This window comes from Paroedura picta, chromosome 3, assembly GCF_049243985.1.
Source record: "Paroedura picta isolate Pp20150507F chromosome 3, Ppicta_v3.0, whole genome shotgun sequence".
NCBI lineage: Eukaryota > Metazoa > Chordata > Lepidosauria > Squamata > Gekkonidae > Paroedura > Paroedura picta.
The window spans coordinates 41,089,416-41,113,377 of record NC_135371.1 but is presented as its reverse complement, the minus strand read 5'-3'; the positions used below and the strand labels follow the sequence as shown (position 1 = coordinate 41,113,377).

Genomic DNA, 23,962 nt, shown 5'->3' with positions numbered 1-23,962 from the left:
GGAGTCAGTAACTGCCAGTATCCCTTCTTACACAAGGTTTTTCGAAGAAGAATTCGCTCATCCTAAACCTCTGGTCCCTGGAAGAGCTGCTCAAGTAATTGGTGCATCCAAACACTGACAACTAGACTTGTTTGTCTGATAGCGTTCCCCTTCCCTGGAGCCACTTCCCAAAAGATATAGGACTAGAGTTGTGGGTGTACATATATTTGTCCCCATGTCCACAAAGTATTGTATTTGTGAGAATTCATTAGAACACACATTTCCATGGCCAGGCACCTAGGCATACATTCCTAAAATAACTACTACACTCATAGCCATACTATTATTCGCCCACCTGTATTGCACACACACTTGGACGTACACAGCCAGACTCCCACAACATAAAGGTTTCCAATATAGCTGAAACACAGTGGCATTGTTTGTCCAATTGCCGGCAAACGCACAGTGTTATTGTGTGGGTCTTGAAAGCCCGGTGCTTTATTCTCTGCAGACTGAATAGCAGCTGCGGGTAATAATAACACAAGATTTAAAAAGCCAACATTATAGGGGCATTTACAGCCCACTGTGAGAGTGAAATCTCAGTGTGGCTGAGCCATGTTTCTAGCGATCCTTCATTTCTCCTGCTTGATAAAGAAATGATGGGCAGTTCTTGAGAAATGACTACCGCGGTGCTCATGAAAAGGGGAGCAAGTTGTCTGGACCAATGCCACAGTAAGTGGAGTAGGACAAATGGGGAAGGGGGAGAACTCTCTGCAAATCAAACAGCTGCCTTTCCTTCTTTGTGTTCGGTGGGTTCGTTTGTATGCTGGGCGGTGGGGTGTTTTGACTCCTTCCTCTACAGTCCAGTGGAAAAGCAGAGCCTGGTTTATTTTTGTGCTGTCAGTCTTGATTGCTATAATACAAGGCCTCCTGCGGAGAGACCCGCATTAGTAACGTCCTTGGCATGGTGGACTTGGAAACCAAAGAGATCCTTTGAGGGCTATCCATGAACCTGCCCACACCAAAATAAAGTGGAGCTTGGGCACTGGACAAGCTTGTTCCTTTCCCATTCCCATGGTGTCTCCTGTCACATTTGTAAAGATCAGCCGTAGACACTGAGAAACCATTAGGGTTAGGGTTTAGGTTTGTATACGCCAAAATTATTTATGTTTCCTATTATAATTTTGCAGTTAGAAAACTATGAATGATCTAGACAAAGGTGGGATTTATTTTTGCATTCTAATATACAATTCAACATCTACTGCACCTTCTTTTCTCGGAAGTTCTAGAGTTTTTTGTGGGCAAAAACGGAAGGTGGGTTCAGATCTGATCACAGCCCTGCTTAAATGTAACATTTCTGGATCTATGCCATGATCTGTGGGACAGAGTGATCTCCTTGCAAACTTAATCCTAGAATTTTCCCTTCTTTATGCATAAATTTATGCCAGAAATGGTTTAAGGATTCATGGGACCCATAGCATCATAGCCAGTTTAAGGATATGCGGGGTCATAGCAGAACACATTTGCAGTGGGAGCAGCCTCACTGAGGACAGAGCGCCCCCCCCCATGATGTCACTCCAAATGTCCTTAAAGAGGGGGAAGAGAAAGGCTACAGCCCTGATCCACGGAGTGGAAGGCACTGTGTGGGCCCCCTGGAAACGTGGGGCCCATAATACGTACTACATGTGCTACATGGAAACACTGGCCCTGGTGTATGCACACACTTGACTGAAGACTTACGGTATCACTTGATCAGCTGACAACACTGCTCTTTTATTGGTGAGAACCAAATACTGGCTGAGAATGTAAGAGCAAGCCTGAGAATGTAAGAGCAAGCCAAGTGATAGATGAGTTACTTGAAAATCCAGAGTTTTTTCGCACTATTTAACAACGATGTTTTTTGCCTCATTTAATGATTAGTGAACTCTTGAATTAACACAAAATTTAATCTTCCTAAACAATAGATATTTGAAAGCCACATGGTTCCTTTGTTCTGTAGTATGAAGACCCCTTTCCATGTTATTAGAACAAATTGATAGTGCCCCGTGGAAGTTTCTGTTCAGGGTCTCTTGATAGCTTTTGGTAGGAGCAAACTAGAAACATCCTCCTGAAGATGCTTCCTTTTGGGAGCAGAACCATTACTATCATTGGTCTTTTTAAAAGAAAGAGGTATTTTTCAGGTTTCTCTTTTTGGGGGATGAAGTTAGTATAAGTTAATATAGGCAGCCGGGCTGAGGATTATAAGATCCTCTAGATGTGGAAAGGTCATTCAAAAGGCTGTCCTCCGACTGCTTTTTTCATGGAGCAAAAAGACTTGGTTATTATCAGATCTAGTATGTGAACAGTTTTATGATATCATTTTAGACTTGTATGTTTGTTTTAAAGGGGTTTTGTGCCAGGGTTGTTTTTATTGACTGGTTTATATTCTATTTTATTGACTTGGACAGGTTTTTTTTTGGGGGGGGGGAATTCGTTTTTATTCACTTGTTTATATCATTGAGGTTGGTTTTTTTAATAGTTTTAGTTGCGAGCAAATCAGAGAAGTGACATACAAATTTTAATGATAAAAATTTATGTTGCCTTTATTTTCTCCATCAAGGCTTCTGATGTTATTTAATACTGGTATTATTACTTCCCTCATTCTGAATACCAGTCTCAGCAAGAATGCTTTTAAATATATATTTAAAAATTTTAAAATAGGTATATAATATGGTTAATGCTATGAAATAATCCCCTCAAAATGACTTTAGTATTGACTCACCACATCTGAATAAAAGGGGGGGGGATCCAATTTCTAAGTAAAAGTTCTTTTAACACCTCCAGAAGATTAAGGGCCATTCCACACAGCGTTAATGTTGCTGAAGTGTTACCATTGTGTAGCACTATTTATTTTTCGTTATTCACGATGTCATACACAATCTGCAACACTCCTGCAACACTCCCGCGAAAAACGCTTTGTTATAGAGCTTTTCGGGGAATCCCTCGGTAGGATGGAAGGCTGAGTCAACCTTGAGCCAGATCCTGCGATTGAACTCCCAACCTCATGGACATTGCTTCAGACAGCATTTCTGCTGTTTACCACTCTGCGCCACAAGAGGCTCATACAGGGGGCATAGTGACAGATATATTGTAAAGGGAATGGAAACCAAACACAATACCTGACAATGAACAGTTTCCTTCTAGCATTATATTAGGGCTATTAAAAACAGATTAATTGAAGAAATTTGCAAAATGCAAGCCTCTGGAGAATGTTTAGAAATGTAATGCAAAAGCACTAAAGACTTAGGGCCATTCTGCACAATGGGCAGTGCTGCTAAATCTGAGCGCTATTGAAAAGCCCTGCAATCAAAAGCGGCAGGTCTCAGTAACGCACACAACCGTTTCTATTGGAAAAAAGGCTCTCCCACTAGCACTGTTCTTGTGCTAGAACACACAAGTTTCCGGTCTCGCCGAAATCACAACAAAGGAGGCGATATTTTTCCACGCTTCCTCCCGCCCCTGGTCATCAATCAAAAAGAACAGCCAATGAACTGTTGTGTTTGTACTTCCCTTTAAAAACTGTTTTTTTAAAAAAACTGAAAACACCAGTAGCAACGCATATTCGTTCATTTGATATATCAGAAAAGGCCTTTTTCGCTGGCGTGGGAGCTGGCGCTTTATCGTTTACACACTCAAAGTAAACCCCCCCCCCCTGCTATTTCTGGCGAAAATTACGGGCAGTGTCGAACGGGTGGCTATATTGTGCTTGGAAACTTTAAAGACAATTGCTTGTGGAGGGATTTCAGCCAAAGAAGCATTGCTTATTTGTTGCTTTTGCGGTTTAAGGGGGGGAAATGGCGATCGCAACGCCGGAAGCTCAGGTGCAAGAGCTTAAGGAGGGACATGCTTGCTACCGCTATACTGAGAACGCACATGTCTTTTTCGAATGTGTTGCAGGTTGTTCTCAAGAGTCTACCAGGTTTTTTAAGGGGGAATCCACTTTTGGAACAGACCACCAGGGTCATCTTGTTCAACCCCTGCAGAATGCAGGAAATTCATAGCTAGATTGTCAAGATAGCATACAGGGATGATAATCACAGTGCTGTGTAATTTGTTGAAGTGAGAGATCTGCCTTTCAGACTTTTCCTGTACCAGTTGAAAAGATGCAAGTTGGGTTGCATTACAGTACAAACTGGGTATGTAATTTGTAGCTTGTCTGTGGTTTGATATGGCACTAATCCATCATGAGTATATAGAGCAGCACTTTGAGGTGGACCTGTGTTCACTTTTGCATTTTACCAGGTGTTGGATCTCCATCACCTTAGAATGAATCTGGGCTAGTACAGTGCACGTGCAGTAGCACACAACTTTTTATCCCGTGGTGGAATTCCCACATGACTGTACTGCTTGTGTGAATATCAGAACTACATTGAAGGGGGCTCATCTCTTGGGGCTTTCTCAACTCAATGTCTGGAAGCCAGGAGGGATGATAACAACAGGAACTGCCTATTCACACTCATACTTCAGCTGTGATGTGGTAGTTTTTTTACAACTAAAAAAACTAGTTTTTTTTACAAAAGTCAAATGGGGGAAATATTAAGAGCTCTGGAGAATCAGTAGTTGAGAAATGGCAGAAAATTATTATCATTATTATCATTATTCTTCGATTTATAGCCTGCCACTCCCCTAAGGCTCGTGGCAGGTAACAACATATAAAAACCCATAAAACCCCCAATACATAAAAACATCCTACAAAAACAAATACACCGTCCAACCCAACCAGCCTGACAGCAACGGCATTCCCAAGGAGGAGGCCGGGGAGCACTGCATATATAGCCCTGAGAGGGAAGAAGAAAGGTTGACCGAAACCGACTGTGGGGCCCGCTTTTTTGTTTGTTTCTTTGCTAGAGACTTTCCATCAGCAACACTTGAAATATTCCCAGCTGACAACCACCTTGTCTTCTTTCCTTCTGTCTGCCTCTGGGGCTTCTGCTTCTGTATGACTTGGTTCCAAACAGACAATACTTTGCTGGCAGATAACTGGACACCCAAGCAGTAGTGCTGGTATCTATCACAAACAGACACATGCTGCACAGTGAAGGAAATTACAGGACACAACTGGTACCATTTGTCAAAAAAGGAGGGGGAGCAAAACCTGTCCAAGCCATGTCCAGCACATTTATTTTTAAAGGTTCTTTTTAAATCCTTTCTGTGTATGTTTTAAACTGCTCCAGTTAAGCAGCTCACCTCGGGTCTTTTAGCAAAAAGACTGCTACTAGATAAATGTCAGCTGGCTTCTGTGTCATTCTTCTCTAATTGGAGGTTTGAAATCAAGAGGAAGGAGGGATGGCTCTTGAGTGATTAATATCTGCATCATCGATCCCAGTAGCCAGAGAAGGCACTGCTGCCCAAAACCAACTCTCGGTGACAGATCATGCAATTCAAGATAGATGCCGGCAACTGCACAGCCATCAGTACAGGCAGCGAATCCAATGCAAGTCATTTAAATTATGCTGCCCACCTTGCAGCTGCAGATGGGAGCCAACTCGGCGATGCTTGCTTGCCCTTTAACTTCCTGACCCGACCATGCTTGGAGGCTGATCTACTGCACAGATACAGTAGCGGCCACAATGCCTATCAACTGCACAGTTTAAGAAGAAGAGGAAGAAGAGTTGGTTCTTATATGCCGCTTTTCCCTACCCGAAGGAGGCTCAAAGCGGCTTACAGTCGCCTTCCCATTCCTCTCCCCACAACAGACACCCTGTGGGGTGGGTGAGGCTGAGAGAGCGCTGATATCACTGCCCTGTCAGAACAGTTTTATCAGTGCTGTGGCGAGCCCAAGGTCACCCAGCTGGTTGCATGTGGGGGAGCGCAGAATCGAACCTGGCATGCCAGATTAGAAGTCCGCACTCCTAACCACTACACCAAACTGGCTCTCTTTAAGTTGAGCAGCAAGGAGAAGCGGAAAGACAAACTATCCCAAGGCTCAATTTATGGATAGGTTGAGTTGGTGGGAAAAGATACTTCCACCACAGAGTTCTCGCACACTTGGTTTTTATCTTGGGAAGAGGCTCAGAATCCTTCCTTCCGAGGGAAGCAAAAGATTGGGAAATATGAACATCACCACGGGTCAAGCACAGTATTCTTCCTCCTGTATTCAACATTTTATTCAAGCCTTTCTCTTTCCCTTGCAGTTCTGATTAGGGTTTTCATAGCAATATGCATGTGTGGTTGATTATAAATGGTTGGTTATTCACCACCATGCATTTTTATATTTATTTTGCACATATACTCTAGTGAGGAGTGAAAACTATTTACGTGGCCAGGGGCTGTGTGAGAGGATCTCTGACTTGTGATTATATTTCTTTTCATCTTTTTAAAGCATATAAGCTACTACTTAACTGTTAATTTTCATTTAATTAGTCCTTTTATTTTGTTAAGTGCTTTACTGTGCTTCTCATTCTGTCTTTAAGGAACTGGAATCAAGTAGCTCACCTTAGCTGCTTCACTGTGCTATGAAGTCAAACATTGCACTTGTTAATTTGGATTTGGGGGACTGGGACAGAAATCTGCCCTTGTCCTATGTGGGTTTTGAACCCACACATGCCTTTGGCATCAGGAAACCTGGGCTTATTTGAATGAATCATGTGCCATCAAGTCACAATTGACTTCTGGTGACTCCTCATGGGGATTTCAAGGCAAGAGACGTTCACAGGTGACTTGTCATTGACTGTTTCAGCACTAGAGATTTGTCTCTAATGTTTTGTCCATTTCTGCATTGAAATGGGCCCTTTCAGGTGCAGACCAAGCACTGACCCAACTTGCCTGCCATCAACAGAATCTGGAGAAATCCATGTTTCATTTTTTGATGCACAGTCTCTTTCGGGGTTAGCCAATGTGGAAATTCATTTGGGTTTTTGTGGTGCCCGCTATTTTGAGTGTTTGGGCACCACCTGTCCCTTGTTACCAATTGAGAAAATGAGAAATTAAGGAGGGGAAGAATGCTGAGCATCTGGAAGTGCTGAGCACTAGGACAGTGGTCCCCAACCTTTTTATCACCGGGGACCTCTCAACGCTTGACAATTTTACTGAGGCCCGGTGGGGGGGGGTAGTTTACTCCTCTACTCTCAACCACTGCCCTAACGCTCTCTGATTGCTATGGTAATGTTTAAACATCCCTTCACAATAAGATACAGACACGCCACAACAATGAACATAAGGAACATTTTATTTTCACGGAAATTTTAACTCATGACAATGACAAATCAATGGGAACCCTGGGCTTGTTTCTCTGCAACGAGATAGTCCCATCTGGGAGTGATGAGAGACAATGACACCCGGCATGTTGTAAAGGGCTGGGGGGATGAAGTAAAGGGCCAGGGGGGGGAGAAGGCGTGCTTCGCAGCCCACCTCCAATTAGTCAAAGGACCACATGTGGTCCGCGGCCCACAGGTTGGGGATCGCTACACTAGGACACCTTTCCCATGGGAGGGGGGATGCCCAAATAAAATGGTGGGTACTGCAAAAACTCAAAAGAAAGCATTAAGGTTCCCACACCAGTGTGGGAAACAAATGGCAAATCGAAGCTTGGACAACAAGAAAACTAAGCTCAAATGCGGAGATCAGAAATGGTCCAATCTCAAACCACAGAAACAGGAGTCATTGCAAAATGACAGCTAGGCGAGTCCTCAGTGCAGAAACGGTCATTATCTGCCTCTGCATAGCAACCCCAGTTTTCACTGAAGGTCTCCCAGTTTTCACTGAAGGTCAACCAACCAGGGCTGACCCTAAGCTCGGCTATACAGACCTCTCTCAACTTTTTTAGAAAGGTGAGAAGAATTCTCTGTCCTACTTTTTATGTTGCTTTATAAAAATACTGGATGCACTTGAGTCTCTTCTTTTCTAAAAGGTGCTTGCAAATTTAATATCATCATTATGATATGCACATCACTCTCTGTGAGAAAGCCAGGAGAAGAAGCTCCAGAAACAGCTCCATAGTTCAAAGGGCTTCTTTCAAAAGACAGAGATAGGCTTCATCATTTTTCGTGTTATATAATGCACAGACATTTGCCGTAGTGCACCCGTCTCTTTAAAAAAGCAGCCCTAAATGTCAAAATCTTCCAGAGAGACGTTTGTTTCAAGCATGTTGCAGGTGTGCTTCTTTGTAAATAGCAAGAATTTAATCTTAACTGTAACCCAGTTTGTCATTGTGCTCAGATCATAATCCTGGCTGGATTGGTCTGCTGCCTTCCTGTCCTGGCCGGCTTTGCTCTTCTGGGCCCAACAGGCAGGATTTGGCACATGGGAGGTGGGGCCATCCGGCATGCTTTCCTTTCCTCCGTTCATGTGTTTGTGGGCATTTAGGATATCTCTGGTAAACTGACTGCCGATGCTCTGGGGCAGAATGAGGAGTTCAGCAATGGCCTGGCGTAACTAGTCCAACATCTTTGTTCTAGTGGCCTTGCTTATGCCATCAAATTATCTTCCCTAATGCAAAATGTTAATTTGTGTTTGGGGTATAGCCTTGAGCTCCGAGCCTGCTAATATTGATCTGCAGATCGGCGCTCCAGACGAGGAGAGCTTCCACCTTTGCTGACACACTCCCTCTCCGCTAAAGAGGAGAAGGAGCAACATCGGCACCTGAAGGCACGAGAGGAATAGGGCTATCACACAAATAAATTTACTGGCGGCCAGATGGCAACGGCTTAATGAAAATGTGAACCGTTAAACAAATAAAGGCAGCTGAGCTCATAAGACTTCTGGGGGAAATTTCACTATTATAGAGCAGAGACAGGCTTGGGAGCACCATGACAGAATATTTTTCTTCAATTACTGCCCACCCCCTACATTCCGTATACCCGTATGTAGTGGAAAGGGCTCTCCTTGTCAGCCAAGCAGAAAGCCAAAACCAAACAGCACCAGAATTTCAAAGATACATGAATAGAAATTAGCTGAGCTGGGGAGCCCACAGGTGACTACTTTTCTTCTTTAGGTCCCAAACTCATCAAAAAGAAAGCATGGTTTTAAAAAAAAGTAATCAGTCATTTAAAGTCATAAAAGCCCACCTAAAATACAGACACCAATACTTGTACAGATACTTGTACTACTACAAAGTGTTTGGGGGCACTTGGAAAATAAAAAGTACCTTACTGAGAAGATACCCTATATGTCCATACATGAAGTTCACAACATACCATGTGGAGACTCTAATATCACAAATGTGAGGGATGTTTACTTGTCACACTTTCAAGGAACCTAAATGAGCTGCATGTGGGTGTCATGTCTGTTGCTACCATCTAGTACAGCCGGTCTGTAGCCAATAAGGTCTTAATTCACTACGTTGGTGATGAGTAGCTATTATCTCAGGGATAGTCAAACTGCGGCCCTCCAGATGTCCGTGGACTGCAATTCCCATGAGCCCCTGCCAGCGAACATGGGCAGGGGCTCATGGGAATTGTAGTCCATGGACATCTGGAGGGCCATAGTTTGACTACCTCTGTATTATCTTCTGATGCACACACAGCCTTCTGGGTATGCACGTGTTCCAGAGGACAAGACAGTTGTTGTGTGAGGAGAAGGTGAGTGTTCGTCCAATACACAAGGTCTCCAGAAAGAACCAGCCTGTTTCCCCAATCCACAAGAGAAAGATTCCAGGTCTGTTGTGCGGATGGTTCATTTTATCGCATTCTGCACACAACACGCTCCTCAGATTTCTTTTCCCCTTCATTCTGTAGCCACTTTTAAAATTGCACTGCATATAAATGAGGTCCTGTGGTGTCATTGAGAGGTTTTTGTGTTCCTCTTCGCCTTTGGAAAGGAGAGTATCCCTTCTATTGTTCCAGTCAGTACAGGCTTTAAGTCACAAATATTCCTAAATCCCCTTTTAATCCCCTTAAAACTAGAGTGGAATCTGTGCAGGTTTTCATTATACCACTTCTGAAAACATTACGTACCAACGGGATTCCTTTATCCCTCCTGGGGTCTAGGGGCTTGGAGACAGAGGCCGGGGTGGGAAGGTTAATCCTATTTTGAAGGAAGGCAGTAGCCAAAGTTCTCTCCTCTTATTTATAGACCATGAAAGTGGCTGAGGTGATTGTTGAGTTTATATGATACAAACAGGAGCCTGCAAGGGGATGGGATAGCATTTACCTGCCCCCACTGTTTCCTTTTCCCCTGTTTTGAGGTGCCAGCTGCTGGGCTAGGCCCTCTGGCATGGGAGGGAAAGCTGAAAGAGTTGTTGAGGGCACATCACTGTCCCTGTCCCTACATTATTTCCCCCTTCCCTGTCTCATTCTCTACTTCTCAGCCAACTTACCTTTTAGCTGCCTCCACCATCAACTATATTTATTATTCATTTACTTCATTGGATCCTTGACACTTCTGATGCCAACAGAACTTGTGGGAGGCATCTCATCTCCTCCTTTCTTGTTTCCTTCTTGCTTTCCCATCCAACAGCCAACCTACATTTATTTATCTGCCAGGCCCCATCTCCCCCCCCCCCCCCCAAAGGCATCTACCTAGTAAAACTATGGCCTCGTTCTGTGGTGCTGGTTGCTGTGGTGAGGCATCTCTCTTACCCCTCTATTTCCCTCCCCACACCCTTCCATCATTCCTTTCTCTTGTCAACCCCCCTATTCTCTCCCCTTTCCCTGTGTCATCCTTGCTGCGTCAGCCTTTCACCAACCTATCTTTTCTCCCTCTCATCTCCAGCTATATTATTTATTTATTTATTCATTCATAGAAGGGATGTGCACTAACACAAAAATCCGGACCACTTCGGGTTCGGAAGAACCCGCCTCAGACCAGTAAAAGCTTGGCCGAAGCAGTTGCTTTGGCCGAAACTTTGGTCAGAGCGCTTTGGACGCCTCTGAAGTGCTTTGCCCATTTAAGTCCGGAGGGGTCCAAAAGCGCACATCCCTAACTTACCCCTTTCTCCACTTTGGGAGGGGGGGCACCAAAGACACTGACACTATTCTCCTCTCTTTCCCTCCTTACAACAACTCTGTGAGGTAGGTTGGGCCCAATAGTATGGGACTAGTTCCAAATCACCCAGTGAACCTCCACAACAAGAGGGGAATTCAATCCTGGGTCTCCAAGATCCTGCTCTGGAGATCTAAATGCTGTCCCACCCTGGCTTTCATGGGATGCCCACTGTTGAAGAGTAGCAGGCAGCCAGGCCTAGTTCAGTCATACACATCAGTTGGTTTTAAGCCCCCCAGTGGCTCCTGGCAGACCTGGTTCCAAGGAGTCTTCTCTCGGGGGCCAAAACAGCCTGGAAAGGATTCTGACCTTTTACTCTTGCCTTTTACTCACCGAGCCCAAGCCTTGGAATGCTGTGGCTGCTGAACAACATTCATTAGTTAAAACTACAGACACTCTTTTTATCATTTTTTAAAAAACTCCCCAATGTGTTTCTTTTGTTTGTTTCAATTTCAGATTTTTCTGCAAACCTGGAGGTATTGTTCAGGTTCGTAGAAAGATCCGTCTTGTCTGTCCACAGCTCCAATCACTAGATTTAAGTATACTCAGATTTGGCCAACTTGGATATTGGGCTATATGGTGATGATACTCTGAGTATGCAGAGAACAGCTGGATTATTTTGTGCACTGTAAAAGAGAGAAGACAAGTACATTTGAAAGCTCCCTTGGTCAGTTGTTTTGGAACCATTTCAGCCTGCTGGAGACAAGCCAGCCTTCACAGCAGCTGCTACAATCTCATTTTGCTGGCCAAACTTCAAAACCAATTCATGGCAGTGGTTCTCAGTCTGGGGATGGGGGGAGCCCAAGTCACAGATGGGTCAGGAGGCTAGGAAGGAGAACGAGAACAAGGTGAGCTGGAAGATGAGTTTGGGGCTGGGGGGAATTAACAGCATTTTTTTAAATCCCCAATATTGTTTTACTGTTTCACTTGTGAACTTTCTCAAGCGCATTCAAGGGAGTCGGCATGCAACATTTCGGAATAAGTAAATTGGGATTTGCCTCTTCATAATGTTCAAGATGGCCATGAAATATAGCCTCAGGCACGTGACATATTTATAAATATTAAACATTACAAATGAACTACAAACTTCAGCGTTGTGGATTGAGGTGAAATTCCTGCATTTTGTGTTGGAGATGGGAGAGCGGCATGGCTCTGCGTTGCAAACAGGTCCTGAAAATTAAAGTGAGTTTGAAAGGGGGCCTCACTTCCCAAAGGTTGAAACCCACAGATACCAGTCCTATTTTAGGATTTGTTCTGCCATGAGAGAGATCCCTCGTCTCATCCTTTTTCTGCTGTAACTCCTCTTTGTGTATGAGCAGGCAGGATTTTTAGCTTCACTAGTTCAAGGCTAGCATAGGCACAGATTGAAAGTTTCTTGAGAAAGTTTAAGGTAGTTTGCCAGGTGGAGAGCTGCTTGTAATGATTAAAACCCATGTTGTGCTTTTCGCCAGTAAATGTAACGTCTTGCATTATTCTCACAACCTGTTCACAGAGAAGCAGTAGAGGCTCAAAAGCAATGACTGTGTCCTCCATGTCAAACAGGGGTGTTCTCAAACTGTGTGTCTCCACCCTTACCAAACTACATGATCTGTATTTTAATGAGTCTTGCTTTTCCTGCACACCAATAGCTGCTGTGGGAACATAATTTTGAAGGCTGCAATGGATGGATTTGGCTTGGGACTGAAGTGTGGGGGTTGAATGCTATGGGATTTACCCATAAACAGACTTACATCAAAATGGGCTACAAGTACTGTTAAGTTTTCATTGCTAGTGATCCCGTGTGGTCCAGCAGAAGAGAGGGGGTCATGGTAGAGCCAGTTCCAGCTCAGCTTTGGGCTCTCCAGTTGGCTTGGCCACTGTTCACTCAGCATTTGTCACGGTATAATAAGAACATCAGTGACCTGCCTTAAAGGGTTACTTGCAAGAATGATTTGGATACAGAATGTAAAGTGCTTTGTATACTGAAAGCACTATATAAATGTTAGTAAACCCTTTTATCTTTTTTTGTTGTTAAAATCAGGAGCAAAAGGGAGATTATTTACCCTGCTTTTCTCCTTCTACATCCATTGAAAGATATAGGGGGGATCTTCATGGCAAGCACATTCCAGCCTGGTGGGACATTCTTAATTGTGGAAAATGAGATTGAATTCAATTAGCATTAATTTAGTAAAATCACCCTTGATGTTGATGCCACTGTTAATTAGCCATCCTCCTCCTTGGTTCTGCAGCCATTGCAGACTTATGTCCATTCTTTTCATCCCCTGTGCTTTCCAGCTTGTGGCCATAACAGAAGTTTAATTCCTTGCAATGAGTCATTGCAGGAGCCTGCTTATGACTGGACTGTATACAAGCTTGGATGCCTTTATTTAACAGTTTTCTGGGAATTTCAGAGGTTCACAATCAGCGAAAAACACTTCCTGTGAATGGGCTAATGATTTTGGTTCTATCTGGGTAATAACAGCGATCAGAGCAATTGTCCTAGAGAAATCAATATGCTATAATGCATGAGCAAACAGGTGAGTCTTAGAACTGCTAAAGATTAGGAGATGTTGAAAATCACTCTGTAGAAAGTGTAGGTGATTGGAGCTGCAGTTTATGCATTCAGATCTTTTTTTGAGTACCTTGAGGAAATATAAGGATTAAGCAAAGAGACTCCCTTTCCGTCCAAGTCCATTGCAGTCCATCCATTCCAGCTGGGCAGTTGTGTGATTAAAGTGCACCAGCAACCTCTGATGCAAACAAAGAAGCAGTGTAAGCTGCCCAACATCCAGCTGTCTTTTGCAAACAGAGGCTTCAGATAACCAGTTATGGATTGGAGGTAGCCTCACCCTGAAAGATTGCCCTGAGAATGAAAGCTGGTCTGAGTTCATAGACTTCAGAGAAAGATCCTCACATGCTCTTGTCAGGGGGGAGAGAGAGAGAAAGAGAAGAAAATATCCTTGGATAAAAGCAACAAACATAAGGTACATCAACAAGAAGATATTTTTTTTCATCTAAGAATGCCTCCAGAGCTCCAAATCACTGTGACTGCAGGCAAAACAAGAAGCAGGCATCCAGAATAGCCCATGCTTGACAAGGCAAAACAAGCTTTCGTGCATTATGTGTTGCGTTCAGTTCACTGATCCAAGCAAGCTTCCCTCCACTGTCCTTTCTGCCAGGATTCTTAAGCTGAAACTATACATTTTGCTCAGTTGTCTGCAGCTTTCCCCAGACATAAAGCAAACATGGGAAACTGAAGTCCTGAGCAGAGCAGTAGTAGGGTAGAGTTGATTTGGGTAAATGAATGTTAACATTCATTTGCAATTGGAGGTTGCCCCTTGTTCACCTTCTCTCCAAAATCTGATTCTGCACAGGAAGCCAACTATGAGCCACAGGATCTTGACCTGAAATATCCCCTCACTCTTTTTTTGGGATGAAATTTTTGTTTCTGAATGCCTTTCAACAATCATAGAAAAATAAGATGGTTCTTCTAATAGACTGGTCACCAGTTAAGTGGAGAGCAGATGGGAGGTGCAAACAAATATTTTCATGGTAGAAAAGTAAGTTCCTCTGGTTTGTAGTAAGATGGATGTTTTAAAATGTGATTGTATGTGATCTGGAATCAGAGACAAGTAGTGGAGTAGCCAAGTTTGTGGACAGTGCCAGATTATTCAAGATGGTGAACTGCCATGCAGCATGTTTTGACCAGGCACTTGGGAGGGCTTCAGTTCTCTATTATTTATTTATTTATTTATTTATTTATTGGACTTGTATCCCACCGCTTTCCAAAGACACGTGGCAGCTTACAAACATAAAACCCACTATATAAAACCCCATTTAGCCCTGAGGCCATAAGACCCCCTATATGCCCAAGGCTGGCAACCAAACTCCCCCAGTCCCCTGAGCAGACCTCTCTAGAGGTGAGGGTATAGATGGAATAGCAAATCACGCCTGAGGAGGGGCCTTGTTGTTCTTAGTACTAGCCTGGACCAAAGACCTGGTGGAAGAGCTCCATTTTACAGACTCTTCAGAACTGAGCTGACCATCCCAAACAACTTCAAGGCATTTTTTGAGAACTATGAGTCTGCCTTTGTACTAATTTTTACCAGCTAACACTAGCCAAAGCATCACAGAATAGTGACCACAGGCTTCACCCAACTGGATGTTAAGAAATACACTACCCCCAAAAAGAAAGTACCCCAATCCTCCATTGTTAAAAAAAAAATCCTAAAATCAAACCAGAGAATTTCTGCAATAGAAACTAAAAGGGGGGTCTTTTTGCAAGCCCACAGAACCAGGGCACTGTAAAGTGCCCAGCAAACCCAATGCCTTCTGTTCATAATATTAACAAAGATTTGCTGCTACACTACTCTTTAATCCATTCTGTCACCAAGGAGGATAGGGATGAGAAGGTTATGAGACCAAGGATTGAAAATGGGGGAAGGGGGACACAGAAAAGTTAGATGAAGGGAGACATAAATGAATGAGAAAAGTGTAAGAAACAGAGAGAGCATTTAAGAGAGGGAAGATCTGGCTGAGCTTGGGTGCAAGGAAAGCAAGAGAGAAAGGTTAGACTATTAGAGAAAATGACCTGCAGGCTGGCAATTATTGTAGCACTTATCAGCTGGCTTGGTTGCATGATGTGTTAACTTAAGCAAGTTTGCTTCAGTCTTGGAGAAGGGGAAGTCTATCCTATCCAAGAGTGCTTTTTGCTGTTCTCAGACTTCCATGAGCCCCGAGTGGCTGCAGCAAGAACTGCATTTTAAAAGTAAAAGCAAAGTACGGTAATTTGGCTGGACACCGTATAAAGCTGGCTTAAAGGGCTTTTCAAGCTGCACCTAGCATGCACATCCCACCCTGCCCTTGGTATGCCACAGAGGCAGACCTTCCTTGTTCACACTGCTGAATCACACAAACAGCCTTGAGCATAAACTCACTTACTGGGAACTTTCTCGCAAGCATCACTTAAACTATTTTGCAGGTAATAGTTTCTCCCATCTGAACACTGCCCGTGGCACCGCGGGCACCACGGACTAAATAAAGCGATAAGGGCTTCTGGGGCGGGATGTGTCCGGGATGAGGAAGGGTCCGAATTGGACCCTTCTTCCGGACAAACAATTGGTCCCTCTGATTCCCAACCCCAATAACTGCGAGCCGCACTGCGTGCGGCTCACAGTTGCTCCCGCCGCATCAGGCCACCGCCCGAAGGAGCCCCCGCCGCCCGACGGAGCCCCCGCCATCAGGACGCCGACAAGCAACACTGTAAGTTTCTAGCGCCCGCGGATCGCCTTCCCCGGGGCCTGGAGAGCTTTTTTCCAGATCGGGGGGGGGGGGAAACTCCCCAGGCCCCTAGCGCCTGTTGAATTTTGGTTTCAGGGGGCTCTACTACTAGTTGCAAATAATTTGCTTAAGTATTTGCAGTATAAAGCAAAATCATTAATTTTCATGCTAACAATTTAAAAGCTTTACTTCCACAGAAGGTTGAAGGGGAATTAGATCTACATACAGCATAGCAAGTGTGTCTGGCCAAGTTCAACCTACATCTCCCTACCCCATCATCTATTTGGGGTGGTGTTAGATGGCACATTGACATCCTTATCGGTAAGCGGGGGGGGGGGGGTGAAAGCTCTCAGTTGGGAAATACCTGGAGAATTTGGGAGTGAAGCTGTGAGTGGGTGGGTTTTGGAGTAGGGAGGGATCTCATTGGTGTAAAATGCTTTGAAGTCCATCCTCCAACCATTTTCTCCAGGGGAATGTATCTCTGTTGCCTGGAGATAAGCTGTAAAACCAGAGGATCCCTAGGTCTGCCACTGCATTAATGTAGGGTAGAAAAAATTGTGTAATGTGGCCACTGAGCCCTAAATCGCCCTGAGCCTCAGGAGAAGGCAGCATTATACATACATACATTCTGCTAGGCCTACTCCAGGGAATGTGACGGAGATACCGTTTTGGAGATTGGTCCTGCCCATCCCCAAGATTTGCACCCGTTTCCACTGCAAAAATTAAACCATAGACTGCAACCTGTAGTGGGCTTGGTACTGAAAGATCACCGGCCTTCTTTCCACCTTTGTCTCTAGAAATTTAAGCTCTGTTCCTAGAATGCTTGGTTTTCACAATCTGTCCCAAAACCATGCTCTATCAGCTTTAAGTGTCCCTCTCCTCAGTTTTCTTATTTGTCTGCCTCTGATTTCCACTTGGGGGTGATTTCATGCTGCCCTGTGATCAACCCTGGGCCTTTTGGCAAAACTGAAGGCAATCTGGCACCCCTGATCTAGCTGTCAGAAACCCAGGCTATGAACAGTACCAGTGCATATTATACATGTTTGAGAGAAGGATATGTTAAACTTGTCCCTGTGTCCTGGAATTCTTGTCTTCTTATCTGCATATTTCTCTTCCCCCCAACACAAAAACATTCAAAATGGAAGACCAGTGTCCCTATTTGCACAATCAAGAACGTGGAATGAGTCAGTGAAGTCACAGTTAATTCTGAGATATGGAATGAATTGAATTGTAACTTCATTGACTCATCCCATGTTCTTGATAGTAGGACGGATTTTCCTTATACAGATACATTACCACTTGTATTAAGGGTGCAAATCAGTTCCGATTTCTAGAAAAAGAATCCACCCTGAGCTTTATGGCATGAACACATTCCACAAGTCGCTGAGAAAAAGTAGAGGATTGGGAAGTATTTGCAGTGACTGGTGTGGCGGGTGGCTTTGCAATCTTATATGCATCTGCATGTTTAATAGATGCAGCCTCAGGGCCTTTTTCTAGATAATACCGTCCTGTCAGCAGTAGTTTTTTATTAGTTTGGAGGGTTTGTATGAAGTATCCGGCTGCTTGACATACATGATAGTAGCAAGTGACAATGGTTTAAAATTGGAACAGTGACCAGTTTGACAAGATGTCCACTTGAATCTATTGTGCATGGTAGAAATGGTAAAGGGGAACTGCAGCCCACCAGTATCCAAATGAACCTGCTCCACAAATGGCCGGTGCTTTCCAGTCATTGCCCTGTTCATGACACTGTACTCTCCCACAGCCTGTTTTGGGTACTTTTGTTGTTTCAATTTACAACTGAAGAATGAGGTCTTTTCTGCTGCTGGAATTAGTAAAAGCAAACCGTTGACATAATCTTTTCAGGATTAGTATAAATTTGGACATTGGGATGCCTCCATGTGCCAACCAGCTCTATTGACTGGGGTGTGATGGACTTCACTGTGTCTAATGAGCCTCCCACTGAAAGTGTTTCAGGCCTTCAAGGAGTGCCAGTCCCATCACCTTGGTGAGACAAATGTCTCTTTTGAAGAAGGGAAAATAGCAATTAGTCCTTCCATCCACAGCTTGTTGTTCTTAGAAGTAATTTGATCAGACCTCCTGTTGAAGCAGGTTCAGTTGATTGATTAGTGCCATCAAATGCCGCTTAGATTCACAGAAACCTTTTGGGACATGAGCTGCAAATTGGGAAGCCCATGGATAACCCTATTTTTCAGTAAACTTTTGGGACTGGCATTTCTTATCTGACGGTTTTGTGATGAAGTCTTTTTACTCAGTTGAGAGATAAACGCCAGCATATCACTGGATCTTGCAGGATAGTTTTCAGTCAGAAGAATTCCATTTGTTGAGATGTGCCCGTTGATAGTCCTTCGCATAACATCGAAAAACAGACGAGGAACCACGATTGTTATCACAAACCAACCTCTTTTCTTCGAAGGAAAGCTATTGCCCCCACCAGAGCCCAATTTTTAAGGATAAATAAACTTTTGGATAACTTACAAGGTTTTGCTTGTAAGTGTGATACGATGCCGTCATTTGATGTTCTCTGGTTTTGGCTGTCAGTATTAAATATACATACAACAAGAAGAGAAGAGCCAGTTGTTTGTATCCCACTTTTAACTATCTGAAGGGGTCTTAAAGTAGCGTATAGTCACCTACCCTTCCTCTCCTCACAACAGACCCTGTAAGGTAGGCCCAAGGTCACCCTGCATGTGGAAGAGGAGTGGGGAATCAAGCCTGGTTCTCCAGATTAGAGGCTGATGCTCTTAACTACTACACCACACTGGCTTTTCAGCATGAGCATGTGGTAGTGGGTTCGTCTGCAAAACTCAGAACTCTCTAGGATACTACCTGTAGGCAAGTCCTTAAATGTCTATCATGGTAAAAGACAAGCATGGTAAAAAACATTGTGGTTACAATGTCGAATTAGTCCTGGGAGACCCAGGTTTAAATGCCCACTTGCAATGAAGCTCCCATAGGCCGGCCATTTCCCTCTCTCTCAGGTTAACCTACACCAAAAGTTTTTCTGTGACCATCAAAAGGAGAACTATGGACTTACCCTACCTGAAGCCATTCATTATATTCATTATTATTATTATTACATTTATATCTTATTTAATTCATTATTTAGATATAACATTTTATATTATTTAATGTATATTTAATTTTCTATGTTGTTCCCCAGCCCAGACTAAATGTAGACCACCAAATACTGCCAGATCCCTCACACAGTCACTGAAACCTCTCCTGCTTTCTCCCCTTTCTCCATTGATACTTACATAAAATTCCCTTCCAAAAACCCCACATGATGCCACATATCTCTCCCATACTGAAACTTGCTTTCTAGGTGAAGGCTTTGGCAGTGTTGCAGATTTTAACTTTAAACCATCATTTAGGACACAGCAGCCCTGAGAGTTTTCGTTTTAGGCTTTTGTGTAAATCTGCAAACATGCATTTTTTTTCACTGTTCTAGCTAACAGTTTTCAGCCTTGAGAAGAACAACATATGAATCAGTGGCTTTATGCCTAGAATAAATCGGAACAGCGTTTGCAACAATGATTCTTAGGAAGAATCAGAGCTGTCTAACGTCACAACTCTAGAGAAAAAGAATTTGATGCTTGAATTATGTGAGACTCACATAATTATGTCTGAGTAAGATAGCCACGCCCTAAAATCCACAAATATCTCAACTCAGTGAGAATATCTTATCTTTGGCGAGACTTCTCTGAAAAGGTTTGGTAGGAATTTTAGACATTACATCTCACTTTTAAATGCAAGCTAGGTAGGAAGGATGACGTATGCTTCCTATTATCTCATTTACATATCCTACTGCTTTCTGTATAATAAGGGTTCTTATTTATTTACTCTGCTCAAGGATAACTAGGGTGATTTTAAATAAAGGTCTTGAAAGACTGCATCGAGTGATCATTGACTGGGATACACTTTTTCACCAAGGCCCTGGAAGACATGGGCGTCTCACTTCTCTTCCGTCAGGAGACTGCTGCCTGTACAGACGGATGGTTGAAGAGGCTGATAATTCTCCACACAGCTTCACAGTTTAGCGTGTTACTCTAAAGCCCTTAAAGAGATGTTTTGTTTGTTTCCATGTAATGTAACCTACATAGTGGCCCACATGGGTTAGACTAGAGCATCTGCATACCAGCACAGCCTCTTAGTCCGTATCCCTCTCTGAAATGAAGCCTGAGTATATTGAAATGAATAGTCTTCTACCTGTTAACTTTGTCTCCATGTTCGCCACCTGCAGGGGTGGCCAAACTATGGCTCTCTAGATGTCCATGGACTACAATTCCCATGAGACCCCGCCAGCATGATACTGGCAGGGGCTCATGGGAATTGTAGTCCATGGACATCTGGATAGTCACAGTTTGGCCACCCCTGCAGTCTGTTGCATCCTCCTATGCATAACTTTAGACTGTAAGCCTAGGGCGGGTGCCTGCCTTTTCTTTTGCTGTTCCTCAGTAAACAAAAGTAATAGTGGACTTCATAGTTCCAGCATATCAAGTAAGATTTACTTTTAAATCTTAACTGGGTTTTGCAGAAAGAAGGCCTTCGAATGTGCTCTTCCAAGACCTAGTGCCAGGCACCTTGTTGCATTCCACGTCATGCGGTCTTCCCAGGATCTGACTAAGCAATAACCCAACTCTTTCTTTCTCTTTCTCAGGAACTGTTGGTCCATTTCGATTAAAGCCCAGCTGCCAGCAGCAGTGCGGAATGCAGGGGACCACCAAAGCTCTTCGAAACTCAGCATCTTTTGGGATTCCTGCTGAAGCAAATGAGTGCCTTCTGTGCGGTATGGTCCAAGAGCGCCTCTCGTCTCCAATATGCAGATGCCTGCATGCGTCAGTCTGAACTGAAGAGTTTGGACTTGAGGAAGGGCCCCGAGGTTGGGGAAGCAGTGTTCTGCAAAATGGGCACCCGCATCCTCAATCCTTCTCTCGCAGAAATCTCACGGACAAACCACATTCTCCTGCAGCATGCAAGACAGAGGCCTCCATAAAAAAGCTCGCCAACTGATGTTTTCACTGTTTCCCCCACTCTGTGTTTCATGAGATGTTGCCCTTGTCCTTGTCTCTTAATGCAAGGCATCTGAGGAACACAGGGAAACACCAGAGCCCCGCTTGTTATGGTCAACACTGTTCTCCGTGTGTGTTTGCGTTTGTTGAGTGAGCGAGACCAACAGAAGCATTCCTCCCCCACCTAGAACAATAAAGAGTGCTTGAAGGACACGCTGTCAGATGTTTTCTGATCCCACAGTTCAGCAGTGACAACTCTTCCTCTCCCTCCTTGTCCCTGGCCCTGTCATCATGACTTCTAGTCAGTGTTGATAATAGAAACCATTCCAAACACTGTTTCTGAATTAGAAATCTCATTAGATTCATGCCAAGAGCCGGAAGAGTATCTCTGGCTTAGCGGGAAAGGTGCAAAAGTTCTAGCTGGCAGAGAAAGCTTGCCTCACTGAGTCAAATGGCAAAAAAGCTCTGCCCTTCCTTGCTCGTCTGTCTGTCTGTCTGTCTGTCTGTCTGTCTGTCTGTCTGTCTGTCTCCCTCTCTCTCTCTTTTGGGCCCTTCCCTTGCTGTAACAGTCTCTTGTAGTGGCTTTCTGTCCCTCCTGCCAGTGATCCAGAGTTCCCTGGAGTCAAACAGCTTCACCCGGCAGGATCCAATACATTCTACCTTTCTGCAGCAGCACACCCTTGGCACCCTAACAGACATGGCTAGGCAGCTCTTATTAATTTCAATCCCCTCTCCTTGGCTGAAGCAGAGCCTCTTTTTGAGTGCTCGGTGGCTTTCCTATCAGTTAATAAGTTGAGGAGGATGAAATCCTGATACGCATCACACTTGTGCAAGAGCAGAATGAACGAAAGAGGTGTTGTATTAAGGAGGGGGCAACAAGTCATCTCCTCTCTTGCAGTGCCGTGTCCAGGACTCCAGCCTGCCCAACTGATGGACTGTGCTTACTCTTGCCATATAATAGGGGAAGGCTGCCTTTCTCCATATCATTTTATGATCTTTGAAGTGGAAGATTATGCTTAGTATTTTCCTCCTTTTTCCAGTGCAAATGTAGGGGACAGGAGGAGAACAGCAGGAAATCACAGTTACTACTGTTGTCCTCTTAACAGGAAGAGAGACAAAGATTCTTCCATCGTCTCCCGGGGCTTATCCCCAAGAGAGCCCTGGTCCAAGGGTACTTTGGAATCTCCCTTGCAGTGGCTGCTTATTTGTACAGCAGCACATCCCAACCCTCCCCTGCCTTGACTGGAAATAACCTACAGTTTGCATCACAGCAACTCTAAAGGGTAAGGATTAGGATGCCAAGGCTGTTTTATCTGGCTGCCTTGGACAATTTCCCCCTTAGGCAACTGTAATACATTTTCCATGTTCTTTGCATAATGAGCTTTATTTACCAAATTGGCAATTCCTCTGTTGAGAAATAACTGATTACAGCATTCAAGGAGCTGCTGTCATCTCAAGATATGCAGGTGTCTGTGGAACATAAACAGATGTGATCATTCAGAAAATGAACCCAATTCCGTAGGCTGGGAGCGGGAAGGAGGGTAATGGAGATAAAAACTCAAATGCAACCTCTCCAGCCTGGTGTAGACAAGCATGGGTACCTTTGTGTATTCTGTTACGTCAGTCAGGAACAGAGCAAGGCGTGCAAGAATATAGTCTCTTTAATTTAAAAAAAAGGGAGTTTGCATATTTTGTCCCCATGTCTGCCGCAGGGCCATCTAATTGGAAATCTTAGGAGGGGGTATAATTGAAATACAGTCAGCCTGAACAGAAACATCCTTACTCATATATAGCCATTGTATGCAACATTAAAGCAATGCTGTTCAAGCCTCCACATGACAAGGAAAATTGAAGAATTGGCACATAAACAAAACCTTCAAAGCAGTTAGCTAAATTCTCAGCCCACGTATGCGGAAACCATTCTCAAACCAACAAGAGGGGAAATGTTCAAGGCTACTCCCATTCCAATGACCCCCAAATTTGCAAACTGTGTTTAGTCAAAAGCCAGAGTTCACAATTGGGGATGGACGCAAACAGAACCATGAAGGTAAATTTGACATAAATTTTGCCCGGTTTGTGGTTTTTGAACCAAAATTTGTGATGGGTCTTCAGTCATGAACTTTTAAAGCAGTTTGTGGTGGTTTGTGAACATAGCAGAAAGCAGAGGTTTAAAGTGCCTCCAAGTCTCTTTAAACACTTGCTTTCTGTTCCCTGCAAAAGCCACAAAACCAGCTCAGCAGTGGAGAGCGCCTGCCTTCCCCTGCTCAGCTGTTTCAGGCTGTCTTGTGCAGTTCTTTTGAAGATTAAAGGAACTGCAGAAGACTGTCCGAAACCACTGAGTGGCAGAGAGCAGCTGTTATTCAGGCCTTCTGCAAGCACCATCAGGAAGAACTGCTCTCCTGTCCAGTGGGGTTTGTGGGGCTATGAAGCATTTCAGACACAGTCCCTTCTTCCCACCCACTTACAATCTGCCTAAGTTCCTAGAATCAGCATTTCTCTCAAGTGGCCATCTAGCCTCTGCTTAAAAACTTCCAAATATTAAGTGGCCCATTTTCCAATAAGTTGCCTGTGCACAAAAATGACCATGAAAACAGAGCTGCTCGTCAGTCATGAATGAGAGACCTCTGGATTTGAACTACATGAATGCAGCTGGCTTGGCTTTCATTTGTGAACAATGACACCACCACCACCAATGGATAGACTTTAGATGACAGATTTCATTACACACAGAG

At 44.0% G+C, this 23,962-nt stretch overlaps 1 protein-coding gene across 3 annotated transcripts in view; it reads left to right on the top strand.

Moving 5' to 3' along the window:
* The window catches only part of CHCHD6 (coiled-coil-helix-coiled-coil-helix domain containing 6), a 267,161-nt gene extending 245,720 nt beyond the window's left edge, over positions 1-21,441 (top strand). For all 3 annotated transcript variants that reach the window (XM_077325391.1, XM_077325392.1, XM_077325393.1), the window contains one exon: positions 20,879-21,441. Coding sequence is in view for 1 of the 3 variants with exons in the window: in XM_077325393.1 (XP_077181508.1) it covers positions 20,879-20,902 (24 nt within the window). In the remaining 2 variants the exon portion in view is untranslated. The remainder of the gene's footprint in view (positions 1-20,878) is intronic.
* Positions 21,442-23,962: the final 2,521 nt, after the last annotated feature.